At 38.3% G+C, this 13,492-nt stretch overlaps 1 protein-coding gene across 5 annotated transcripts in view; it reads right to left on the bottom strand.

The window, feature by feature from the left end:
- Positions 1 to 13,492, bottom strand: part of il1rapl1a (interleukin 1 receptor accessory protein-like 1a) — a 212,411-nt gene that overhangs the window by 114,689 nt on the left and 84,230 nt on the right. For all 5 annotated transcript variants that reach the window (XM_030125420.1, XM_030125418.1, XM_030125422.1 and 2 more), the window contains exon 3: positions 4,935 to 5,220. In XM_030125420.1, the coding sequence (XP_029981280.1) occupies positions 4,935 to 5,220 (286 nt within the window). The remainder of the gene's footprint in view (positions 1 to 4,934; positions 5,221 to 13,492) is intronic.

Here is a 13,492-nt window from a genome sequence, read left to right as displayed (position 1 = left end):
ATATTGTTTTTTTTAGGGTGCAATATATTGTTTTTTTGCCATCAGGCCGGGTACTACAGTAGGATACTAGTCATGTTGGCTAAAGCTGCACCTTTTTACTGTTATTGATACAGTTAATTAATTGGGATTGCCCACGAAACAATAAACTAATACATTTTTTTAATTAAAATAAAAAAAATATATAGATATATATATATATTTTGGTATGCATTAGCATGAAAATTTTTGCCAAAGCTTCAGTAGGTGATATTTTTTGGTATTACTGAATAAAAAAAAACAACAACTCCAAAACAGCATTCTTCATCTTATTGTAATTCAAGAGCCATGGGAGGAAACCGAACTTCAGTATCTCTTCTTGGGTCGGTGCTCTTGTTTTAGAAAATTTACTCTGTGATGGGAGACTTTAGCCAATTTCAGGTCTTTTCAGAAGCCTTATAAAAATAAGTGATTGGCAGCGGGAATGACCAATCACTGTCAAAACTGTGAAATGTGTTTCTATGAGACCAATTTTTCAATTCTGGAGGATGTCTCTTTTCAATTCTGGCACTTTTCCTGGTTTCAGCCTACTACTGTTTTAACTAGAGCTAAGGCTAATTTAAACTATGAAAAAATAAAACACTGTATTATAACATGTATATGGGGTGTCAATCCCTATAAGCTGACTTGGTCACTCAGTCGGTTGAATGGGAAGGCCGTACATATAGGGCATATGGGCTTTCATTTCATTTCATTACATTACATTTACAGCTTGCCAGATGCTCCCATTCACTGTAAATGACAAGGTTTCATATGATCTACTCAGGTTATGGAAGCAATAAGGGAGTCACCTCTCTCGTATAAACACCTCTGACCCCCTAGGGCCATAAAACACAGATGCAGACACACATATGCACTCACACGCACACACATGTTTAAGAGACGAATGTGGCTATCGGCAGCTGCTGAAGACCGAACAGAGCTAGCGCTGAACGGTGGAGAGCGAGAATAGCTACTGAAAATGAGAAAATAAGATACTGTATACTTCTACTACATAGAAGATGACTCAAAAGACATATTGAAAATGCTGTGGGAAGCAGAAGTAAGATGCATGATATTGCAACAGAGCTATGCCCTCTTGGTGCTGAAATGTAACATTATCGACTCAATGCCTCCTATTTGGAGGAAATAGAGTGGGAAGATGATCTGTGGTGGGTTTATACATTACAACTGAACAATATACTATATCTGTGTAAAGAACAGAACTATGATGCTATGCAATACACATGTGCACATGTAAGCAAATCTTCAAAATCAATCTGTGCTGCTTGTTTACATAATTGGGAGATGATCAGAAATGACCTCTCACAGTTGCGCACCTGAGCCATTTAAGTCCTCTGGGAGCCAATAGAAGACATTTCTTCATGTTAAATATTCACAGCAGGCACCCTGTGGCATTGTGGGAAGGTGTCAGAGGTGGCGCTTGATTGATGGACAGCCGGGGGTCGATGCACAGTGCTGTGGTGTCTTTCACGTCTGTCACATTCTATTTGACTGTGGCTGCTTTGAATATTAGTGTGCAGCTCACGGTAGCAGTAATTCTCCCCAGATTATCTCACATGTTCCATAATATAATCATAGGAAGGAAATATACATGGTTAAACCCATTCCACAACAGGGTCATTACAAGAATTATTAGAAAATTGTTTATCCTTGGACAAATAGAGGGAGTGTTGTGGTGTGTGTGTGTGTGTGTGTGTGCATGTGTATGTGTGTGTGTGAAAAAGAGACAGAGCAAGAAAAGGAGGGAGAAAGATTGATGGATGCGAATCTATGTAACAGACCTCATGTGAGCTGACATGTAGAGGAAAGAGAGGCAGGGAAAGAGCAAAGCAGTGGAAAAGAAAGCAGAGAGATTGCTATGTAAATGAAGTCACCTTCACACAAGAACTGGCGATTAGACTTAAATTTCGAGACAGAGAAGGACAAAGATAGCTGTTCACACACATACACACACTAAATGCACACATACATGCAGCAGAAGGACACACACTTCAATGATTTCATGTACCTCCATATCTCTTTCTCAGAAAAACATCTGGAGGGCTTCAGTGAAAAGCTGAACTTAACACAGAGGGATTTACCTACATTTATAGACAGTACACAACATGCCTGAAGCGCTTAGAATCTATCCCACCACATATACAATGCAGTCACAAAGTATTAGGGCAGTGGCACATTTTAATTTGTCTCGGCTCTGTGCTACGGTACAGAGTATTTAAAATAAAACAGTGACTATGACCTTAAAGTGTTAGAGCTGGGTTTAAAAAAAAATCAATTTTCTGACTCAAATTAAGTTTCATGTCAGTGACCCCATGTTGATTAATGAAATTGAGAAATTGATTTTTTAATATACGCTGTTTTTTAGTGGCTGAGTCTTAATCTCATCACCCCTGCATAAAATAAAGCGCTTATTGTCCCATGTTGGTCATGCTAAATAAAATGCACATGAAAGTAACTGCTTTTGGGTCAGTTCTTCATAAAATGTCAATATATAACCAGGTTAAAGGATCCTTATCATTATTTCAATGAGAACTGCTTTTATATCCAAGCAAAACTGGAATTGCAAATGAAATATGACAAACCAAATCAATATTGAAACAAATCAAATTGAACAGGAAATCGCATTGAATCAGGACCTTGTGAATCAGATTTGGGAAATCACCAGTGACACCCAGTCCTATTGTGTGCCTTTATATCTACATCACTTTGTGTATAGATGGAATAAAATCGGTATGCAATGGTCATAGTGTGCAGCCATCACTTCTCTGCTCATATTATTCAGTGCACATTTCCCATTTACACACACTTTAAGGGTGCACTCCAGTCGTGGAAAAAATTATTAGACCACCCTGGTTTTCTTCAATTTCTTGTTCATTTTAATGCCTGGTACAACTAAAGGTACATTTTTTTCAGACAAATATAATGATAACAACAAAATAACTCACAAGAGTTTAGTTTCTTGAATTTACCTCGGGATTAATAAAGTATCTATCTATCTATCTATCTATCTATCTATCTATCTATCTATCTATCTATCTATCTATCTATCTATCTATCTATCTATCTATCTATCTATCTATCTATCTATCTATCTATCTATCTATCTATCTACTTCAGAGCTGATATCTAGCCATTTTCCATGGTTTTCTTGATAATAACCATACATTTTGGGAAAAGTAAGTCAAACTTTAGATTTTTTATGAATTTTTAAAATCTTTTTTTCCCCCATTTACTTATAATGGGCAAAATTTCAAATGTCTATAAAAACATCAACTTTGTTTCAATTTACTTCAAACTTGGCACATAAATACAGTCGTGGAAAAAGTTATTAGACCACTCCTTGTTTTCTTCAATTTCTTGTTCATTTTAATGCCTGGTACAATTAAAGGTACATTTTTTCAGACAAATATAATGACAACAAAAATAGCTCATAAGAGTTTAATGTCAGAGCTGATATCTAACCATTTTCCATGGTTTTCTTGATAATAACCAAAATCACTTCAGTTCTTACATCAATAGCTATGGCACTGGCAGTGCTTTTAGGCATTCCATGTTTTCTTCCCTGTCTGTTTTAGTCACATGATACACACAGGAGTTAGTACTTGATTGCATAATCATTGTTTTTGATGACTTTTGATGTCTAATATTTTTTTTCCGTGACTGTATATATCCATGCATACTTACTATACGCTCTAGAATCTAAATTTGGATTCCTTTTATTGAATACACACTCTATTGTATTATTATATCACTGATTTTTGACTGTTGCTGGTTGAAGTATTACAAATTTTGAATATTTAATCTGCCTTTATGTCCTTAAATCTGTGTAAAGGCATCATGTATTGTGTACAGAAAATATAAATATCTAAAGTAAGGTCTGTGGCTGTGATATTTTCTATGCTTTGGATGTTTTAACATATGTAATACTGCTACAAACACTGTGAAATCCAAATGGGGTAAAGAGAAGATGAAGGCATTTTCCCTCTCTGCCTGCAGGGAGTTTGGGGGTGAGAGTGTTTGGGTCATATGTGTTAAAATGTGTGACTCAAAAGCTTACTCCATAACAAAAAGACAATTGATTTCAGCTCAGAGGCAAATCTCTCCCAGTGTTCTGATTAGGGTTTGCGAGAAGTTTGAAATCCCCCCAGCTCAACACGAGCAGCCTGAGAATCACAGACCTGCAGGCACAGACTCTGGTTCTCTACTGAATTACAAAATACTCTGAATTCCAAACATGTCTTAAAAGAAACTATCAATAATCAAAGGCAATATTAATCTACAGTAAAACAATGTTTGGTAAGCATTTGTGCCAAATTAGTTGTTGAGAGTGCAGTAATGAAATGCAGTATAGGCTGGGGTATCTTTTGCACACAAATACACTTCCTTTAGTCACACTCAATGTATTCTGCAAGCCTCTCTGGGTCTTTAAGAGGCCTTTAACTGGGTTTATTAAAAACTCTCTGAAATGAAGAGCTGCAATGAGCCGTTTATTGAGCGATGTTCTCCACTGTAAAGGTTAATAAGTTACTGCCACATAATTATGCATCTTGTATTGGGAGTCTCTGTGTAATAGCTCACTAATGTACGTGTTTGTGTGCACGCTTTTATTTGTACTCTGGATAGCCAACATTCTGTTATCTTTCTTTGTCCACACATCTTCAGTCCACTTCACAATGCTCTGGAGTATATTTTGCTGCTCCTTTTCATTCTAACTCTATGCTTGCCAACACAACACTACCCAAGAGTTATTAAAATACTGATAATCGGTTTTATTGGGTTGCAAACACACTGGAAGGATTGGTATAATTTGTGAATTACTGTCTTAAATTTGCTATCTCCTTGCTCTTACAATTTGATATATTTTACCACCTTTCCCATCCCCATCCCCATCATACCTTAGGACGCACGAGTAGAGGCCCACATCTTGGAAGTCCGCAGGTCTGAACCAGATCGAGTCCTCCTCTTTACTCATGCGTACACCGTCAAAAGAGATAGGCTCCTCAAAGTCACTGTGGCCGAGGCCAGAGCTGCGGTACCACATGAGGCTGAGGCCCACACCCTGCGCCTGGCTGTAGTTGGCCCGGATGTAACCATAGAACAGAGCACACTTCAGCCGAACTGGCTCACCCAGTAGGACCTGGTACTTCAAGTAGTCTATGGACCAATCAGTACAGCCATCCACTGCAAAAAAACAGAGATTGAGAAAGAAGGGAGAGAGAGAGAGACAGAGAAAGCGTCATCATCAATATATTACAACAGTGTGGGTAAAAATTGGTGATAAAAAAATAAAATATGTATGAGCACATGCACAATAAGAATAAATTTACAGCAAAACAATAAAAAATGTTCCACAGTCTCACATGTTGCTTAACAAGAATTGAAAGCAGGATGAAAAATTACCATCTCCTCCTTTTATTTATTAGAAAATACACCATAATAGAGCTTTATTACACAATAAAGCTATCCACAATAAAACCTGTGCAGTATGCAAATATAAAACTTATTGGTCTTGCCTTGGTGGAGTATTTTTGCTATATTGTGCAAGAGCTTTTGAAAGATATGAAATGTATTGGCACCAATTCTGCAGTAAACACCTCTTCTCCTCTTGCCTCCTGTTTTCTTTATGCTGCTCACACATGTGGGGCATGTGGGCCACCTTGGGGTCTGCAGAAAAATCTGAGACGCTTTTCTGCAATATCTGAACACGCCACCTCGATGACATTTGGGAATGAACTGTAAAATATCTCCATAAATGATGCCTGGCTCCTCCGAGTGCTGAGGAAGCACCACAGCTACTCTAACTGAAGGTTCAAGGTGAGTTCACGAACAGGGAATACACCTTTGGCTCTTGAGGTAAAGTGTGTTCTTGTTCTATCAACAGAAACCGCTCATAAATAGTCAGCTCAACTTTCAGCATCATCCACTTCATATGTAGCCGTACAAAGTGCATGAAGAGACTTCTATCTAACGGTTTTGAAAGCTGAGTTTTTACTTTAAAGTGGAGTATTTTCACGGAGTTTATTATATTATTTATGAATACCTTTACCTATGTACATGACCTGAATATCTTTTCTACCACTGCATATAATCACAGCTTTTACACAGATTAAATCACCTAGCCTAATTTTATCTATAAACTGCAGAAAAGAAAGCAAAAAGCGGCAACATAGCAGCTAAAAGGACAGTTGACAAATATCAAACACACAAGTGCATCCACCTCAGGGTCTCTGGTCTGTTCTCCTTCTACTGAGCAGATCTCTCTCAACTCCCCGGTTACTGGAGGTTAACCTATAGCCAGCTATCAGTCTGTGACTAATTAGCCGTCATTTGTTTATCCAGCAGGAGTATATTCTGGAACACATGTGTGTGAAACCAGAGAGACTGAGAGAGAAGCGATAGTGTGGTGAGATAAAGTAATAAGAACCCTGCTGTGTGCCAGGCTGTGAGTGATACAGAGCCTCACAGGGACAGCTATGCTTGTAATTAATACTCTTAATTACCAGGGAAGTAATGTGTGTCTTTGTGTGTGTGTTTGCATGATTGTGCATTCCCTATACAAATGGTTGTCTGCCTAATTATGTCTGTTAATTACCAGTAGGCTTTTGCCACAAATGTGTGTGCCTACATACAAATGTGAGAGAAATAGAAAGAGTGTGTGTCATTCAGTGTGTGCACGTGTGTGAGGAAGAATGTGTGAAAGTCTAATTATCGCTACTCCTAATAATTAGAGCAGGGCCCCTATAGATACAAACAGGCATCCATGCACTCACACACATATTCACGTGCACACTTGACAAGTTTAAATTTGATTATACAATTGTTAAATATCTCAATAATGATTATCAATCTAAAGACCACTGATAAGCTTAATATACTTATATTATACAATTTAATGAAAAAAGAAAAAAATCTGAGTGCTATTCATCAAAAGAAAAAACACTATTCAACTAGTCCGTTTTATTTGGAGTGTCTATCTTCTTTGAACATTTACGCATTAAATGAAAGATAATGAATAGAGAAACCCCATAACCCAACAGAAAACTATTGCTACATTGATATCTGTATTGATGGCAGCAGGTAAGTCCTGGGCTTTCTCTGCATAGTAATCTACTAATCAGCAGGGACAGCAGAGGCTTCATTCAACCTTTTCTTTATTCACCTTCTGCACCTCTAATGGATATGACCTCTGCCTCTTTCACATTGTCCATTTCTGCCCACTCTGCCACAACAAAAACTGTTTATTCTAATGAGCCTGTATCCTGATTCACAATGAAACAAGCATTTTATTCAGTGGCGGCATGCCTGTCATTGGCTTTCATGTATGCAGATTGGCAGACGTGCTGTCTGAACATTTAAATATCATCTAACTGTGGGATATAAACACTGTATCCATCCTGTAAGTGCATGCACATGTTAACCAACAGACACAACAAGGAGGCCTTTCATTCCTTACAGACCTCCCAGTGGGAGTTGTCTAATGTGGTGGCCTTTTGTGGGGGAAACCATATTTACGTCTGAAACTCAAAACGGTTTTATCAACTCAATTAGAGGCTGACATTTCCCACATCCCCACGCTGGGCCAGAAAAATCAATGCCTCCCGCTGGAGGAATACTGCAGTCCCCACCTCTCACTCTCTCTGCTGACACATACACATCTATACACACAAGCACACACAGGATCTCACCCTTCCCTTCCTTTACCTCTGGGATATCACACCTTTTTGTAGTGATCCTGTTCAGCCAATCTTTGACAAGCCTATACTGTAAAGACTGTCTCCATGTGGACACATCCCACATGGCTGTCAGGCTGGGGGAAGCTGGCCTCTGCTCCACTAAATCTTACTGCAGTACTGTAAGCTGCAGCACTCCTTCACCAGCAGCTGCTCCTCAGCTGCTGCCCTAACACCACTGCTTCACATGACGTGGAGGGCACAGGTATGGACAGTTCAGGAAAATAGCAAGGGAAGAATGTAAGGCCAAAGGATATATGTGTGTATGTGTGTGTGTGTGTGTGTGTGTGTGTGTGTGTGTCTCACAGAAACCTTATTACATTCAGCATCTAGGCAGACCTGCCAGTCTTTGTGTGACACTAAACCAAGGCAATAAATACAGGCCCCTAAGCTAGAATACATTTTCCCATATCCATGCATAAACACAGATAGAGACACACAAAAAGGCAACTGCACACTCACCAACACCCATTCCCCCAACAAACACTCAAGCATGCAGTAGACAATGACCGGGCCACGTCAAATTCCCATTATCCTTTCACAACAATATATCACTTGCTCTCTTATTTATACATGTCTTCCTCTGTCTCCCGCTCTCTATCATAGCGGCCTCAGTACTTAGCCACACTTCTCTCCTCGCTACCTGCTCTCCTAATGAGTGTAATTATCAGATGTTGGGTGGGCGGCAGGGTTCTTGCAGGCCAGGAAGATATTCAATGATCTATACATGGATAAGGACACTTAATAACTTTCTGTCTCTCTCATTCGCTCTCTCTCTTCCTCAGTTTACACCCACTCTGCTATCATGACTCTGTCTCCATCTCCCTAATCAGCTAACTTATCCCCTCCAGCTTTACATCGCTGTTTTCACCTTCTCCACTGCTGGTTTTCTTCTGTGGCTTTGCTTGTTTTTCTACGTCAATCAAGAAGGAGATTTTTACCTTCATAGAAAAATACATCATGTGCAACCAGTAGCCCTCGACTCCACCTATGACATTTGACCATTAAATGACACTGTGGAAATTCAATAATTTATTATTGAAAAGGGTTTCTATAGATCTCGGTGGCTTTCTAGAACCGGAAGTCTGTATACTGTGGCTAAGGCCCATACTGACCTCTCAAGGTAACACTATAAAATACCTATAGAATCTATAGAATATGGTTCACTGCACTAGTACAGTAAAGTTTCATTCAAGATAAAAACACCTCGTATGATCTTTCTGTAACCTACGTGACTGTCCAGCACACATTACTATTGCAGATCCTCTGAACAAAAATAACCTATGATAATTGAATAAGGTACAGCATGAATAAAGACTCGTGAATAAAATGGACTTAGGCAATTATCTGATGCAACACTTACCACCTGTCTATCACGGAGACTCTCCTATCCCCCTCAACTTTGGTCTCAAGATTAAAGTATAGATCAAGGATAACTACACTTAAATACCGGAGTCTTAATGGGAGAATCCCAGCTGTCTCTATGAATCACTGGCTTTGTCTCTTCAGCCAGAGCTTCCATTGCATGTCCCTGTCTGTGTCTTGACTTTGAATTTACAAAGCCTTTCATCCCAGACTTGTAGACCTTCAAATAGAGCAGCTTCAAGAATCTAAACTGGGTTGATCTGGTGGTTACTGTAATTTAGGTAATTTTCAGAGAAAAAACCAAACACCTAAACACTGCTGGGCATTAATGTAATTAGATCTAGATGTGTAGAGTGTTGGCTTCAGTGTAATAGAGGGTCTATTTAACATGGTCACACAATAGACCTACTGTGCATAAATGTTATTGTTGGATATTGATTTTCAGTTCATAGCCACTGCTGTGAATGAATCAGTGACTGTCGAGGGTGTAAACATGTTAATGCCAGGGTGGGCTCATCGCTCCTCAAAAACTCATACATAATCTCCATTATCTTTGTCATTAATAGAGGATATAAACACAATAGGGGGAAGTCGCCTAGTGATGGAAAGACTGCTTACTGAGTGGCAGCGTTCACCTTCAAAAACATAAAAACACACCAAAAATGGACATGTTTTGTTAGTGCATTTCCAGGTGTTGAAATTAGGGACCCTATAGCCAAATTAAAGCAGACCTGATTCCTAACCACATCTACGTCAGTGTCCTGAGATAACTGATTCTTTAAGTTGTAAGAATCACTATCAACTTCAACAGGCTTTAACTGAAGCAGGTAATGGTACCCAATTTTGTAGATTTTCCTATTAAACACAGCTGTGGGTGTGTGTTCTGGTGCAAAAGTGACATCAGTGCACATCATCTTATTCTGTTTGTTCCTACAAAACTTGTGCTTGCGGTCCTTACATCTTATGAAAGGTGGTGTATTTGGGTTTAGAGTTATATATTTTCAACACATTTTTTACATGAACTACAACAGCAGTTCTAAATCTAATTAATTTAATTCATCAATATGAATTCATTGAAACACAAATGCAATTTCATTCATTGCAACTCCTATTATGATGGACAGCCTCTGAATAAATGAACACAATTCAGTTCATACAACGATTTTACAGGTTATGCTTATTTATGTTCCCTCTTCTCCACTTAGTAAATGGGAGAGTGAGCATTAGACTGAACAGGGAGAGCGAGTGGTGTATAAAGCATGACATTTCTTGTATTTCTTCATTCTCTCAGTGTTAAAATTCTAAAAACACAAGTAAATACACCCACACATTGCTGAAACTCTATGGTAATGTTCTAAAGGCCATATACAGCCAAAATTCAAGCTTCATCATTCCTGCACAGTGTGTTACTATAGAATGAGTGATTTTTAGAGAAAATGTTTCCTACTTTATCTTTAACTAAAAACTGTAGGTTATGTCTTGACTTTTCCTTACGCCAGTTTTAGATTTAACGTGTGCTACTGCTAAAGTTAGGCTAATTATGCTAATTCATGTATACTATTCCATACAGTATGACTAATTCAGCTTAATAAACACTTGAGTAAATACATATAAAATGTTAAGTGACTCAAAACTAACTAAACATTCAAAATGCAGCACATAGCAAAACTATTCGAGTCAATCTTTTCCTGCACAGGTCAACATGAGCACATTTTAATCTGTAAACCTCTGTAGTCTACAGATTTACACACCAAGACCCAATAATACAAGTGAGATGTGATGGATCTGAGGAGGCAGAGCTCAGCTCAGTTGGGCTCCGGCCCAGTTTGATTCCCTGCTTATGCGCTTAGAAACAGAACCACATATCAAATAAATATATGTAAACAAGGTGCTTCTGTTGTATTGTGGATTTACTCACAGGAACAACAGAAAATGACTACAATCTGCAACACAGGTCTTTGAAGATGAAATGTCATTGGCTGAAGGACACAGCTGTTACTGCGATAAACAGGAAATACTGTTTTTAGAATGTAAAAAAATAAAAAATAAAACAAAGCAAAACAAAAAAACATGCTAACTAAAAAAATAAAACCTAACATACTATTTGTCCATAAATGCAGACTGGCTTTTTGTTTTGTCGTTTGTTGCACTGGATTGGCAAAAACCTGATTTGATTGTGATTGCCTGAATTAAAATACCAAACCTCTTCTCTGTGTGAGAAAATCTAAATTAATATATCATTCATTCATTTTTTAAATCAAACCCTGTAATACATGAAAGACCAACCTGCAACCTTTTAAACCTAGAAATGATGCAAACACGTTCCACATTATATGCTTCAGTCTATGTTAACGCTCCTCTCTCTGCTCCTCTGTCTCTTTTCTTGTCTGTGTAACTACTCTAACTTCATATCTGCCTCTTTAATCTCTCCCTCTGTGCTCTGCCACTCCACATTTTTCTGTCCTGAAATCATTGTCTCTCACTGACAACTCACCATAGTTCATTTATATGCAAATGCAGACTAATAATGATGATTTCCCAGTAAAGATGGTGGTTTAGTACCTTGGCCATCTATCAGAAAAGTTAGTGAGAGAAGGAATGACATTCTGCTTTGTATAAATCTGCATTTTCTAGGTCTCTTTCAATCACTGCTGAATGTAAAAAATGTATTGTCTTTAATTATGATAGCCATCTTCAGCCTTCATTGTATAAGTATGTTTAAAATATTTAAGTAGCTATTGACACAGTACTGTGGCACAAAATATCGGTTTGTCTATTACAACAGAGCAAATCAGCATCCTCGTTATATCATGTCTAGACTGGTAACTTGTTACGTCCCAAAAAGTACCAAGGCAATTAGAGAGCAAATGGGTCAGAAATTGTCACAGGGAAGATTTAGCTCACTTGATAATGTATTGGACTGTAACATGGAAGGCTGAGGTTTGATTCCCAGTTGAAGTAGCATTTTTTAATTTGTTTTTTCTGAAGATTTTCAAATGGGGGGGGGCACTAGGTACATCCGACATTCATATAAATCTGCCACTACGACAACATTCAGAGTGCAGAATTTGGAGCACAGGACTCAATACACAACTGACACAGGACTGACAAAGAACTGGCAAGTCACACAGCACATCTAACATGAAGCTCCGCCCACCTTCTCACACCTCGATCTCACTGACTGCAAAGAGCTAAGAACACCATAAAACAACATATAGAGTATTTAGAACAATAATTCTTCTTCTATACTATATACTATGACTAATTTGTTGTTTCTTCCATCAATTGCCACAGTACTGTGGTAGCAGAATGCACAAAAGAATGCACTGAAGTATACACCATATATGACCACAGTACTGTGGCAATAAGAGGTGAATGAGTTCATGTAATCGTATCCATGACTGGCTCTAGTACAAATGCTAATATTTGATAGGATCTGTGGCAATAAACAAACTGATATTTCGTAGTCCTGTGGCAGCAGCCAGTGCCTTAAAATATATATGTGTTTTAATTTTAGGACTTTAGGACAAGAAAAACAGACACACTGATCAAACTATGGTGGGATGTGATGTGAAGGCTGCATGTGCAAGATAAATTAACAAACTCCTGCCAGGCCTAGTGCTGTAAAGCTACCCACTGACATGCATCAGTTGAAAAGCACAGTGCTGTATGCATTGCCATGACCACAGTCGCCAAAATGTAGCTGCTTTTTACTGACTGTTAATAAAATTGTTGGTAATTTACCCTCTATTTTGTCTCTTCAAAAGCCCTGTTTAGAAAATTGCCTCTTCGCTAGCCTGTAGTCATTTTCTGTGCCTTTTTCTATGCAGTGGAGTGTTAATCACAGAGTATTTCACATCACACAGTTGCAATAAAATCACTTTGACCTCTGACTGTTCTGCTAACGTCCTGGGGACATTCCTTTACATGATTTGCTTGTGTCTTATGATCTTAACCTTTTGAAAATATAATTCTACTATTGAGCTTTTAACTACAATTTCATTATGTGTCAGATCATGCCCTGGCTTCGCAACAACAAATCTTTCACACTCAATCAGCAAAGTATGCTGTCTTCTGGGGTTTAATGGTACTAAGAAATGCATTCTATATTCCTGCTTTAGCTCTGACCTTAACCCAAAGAAACACAGGAAAAATTGGACTTTTCATTTCTCAGTGTGAGGTTAAACAAGGCATGTCTGAAGACTCTGAAGGCATGGACTAAAATAGCTGCTGCTACGGGGAATCCTGTGTAATGAGGGAACGAATAATATTGAATTCTCTTAATGCTGGCTCTAATGGCAGTGCCGCATTATCTGCCTCCTTCATTTTCTCTATGCATTTGATTGTATTCATTCCAT

This window comes from Sphaeramia orbicularis, chromosome 21, assembly GCF_902148855.1.
Source record: "Sphaeramia orbicularis chromosome 21, fSphaOr1.1, whole genome shotgun sequence".
NCBI lineage: Eukaryota > Metazoa > Chordata > Actinopteri > Kurtiformes > Apogonidae > Sphaeramia > Sphaeramia orbicularis.
Note: the sequence above shows the minus strand (reverse complement) of the source record. Positions and strands in the feature narration are given on the sequence as shown.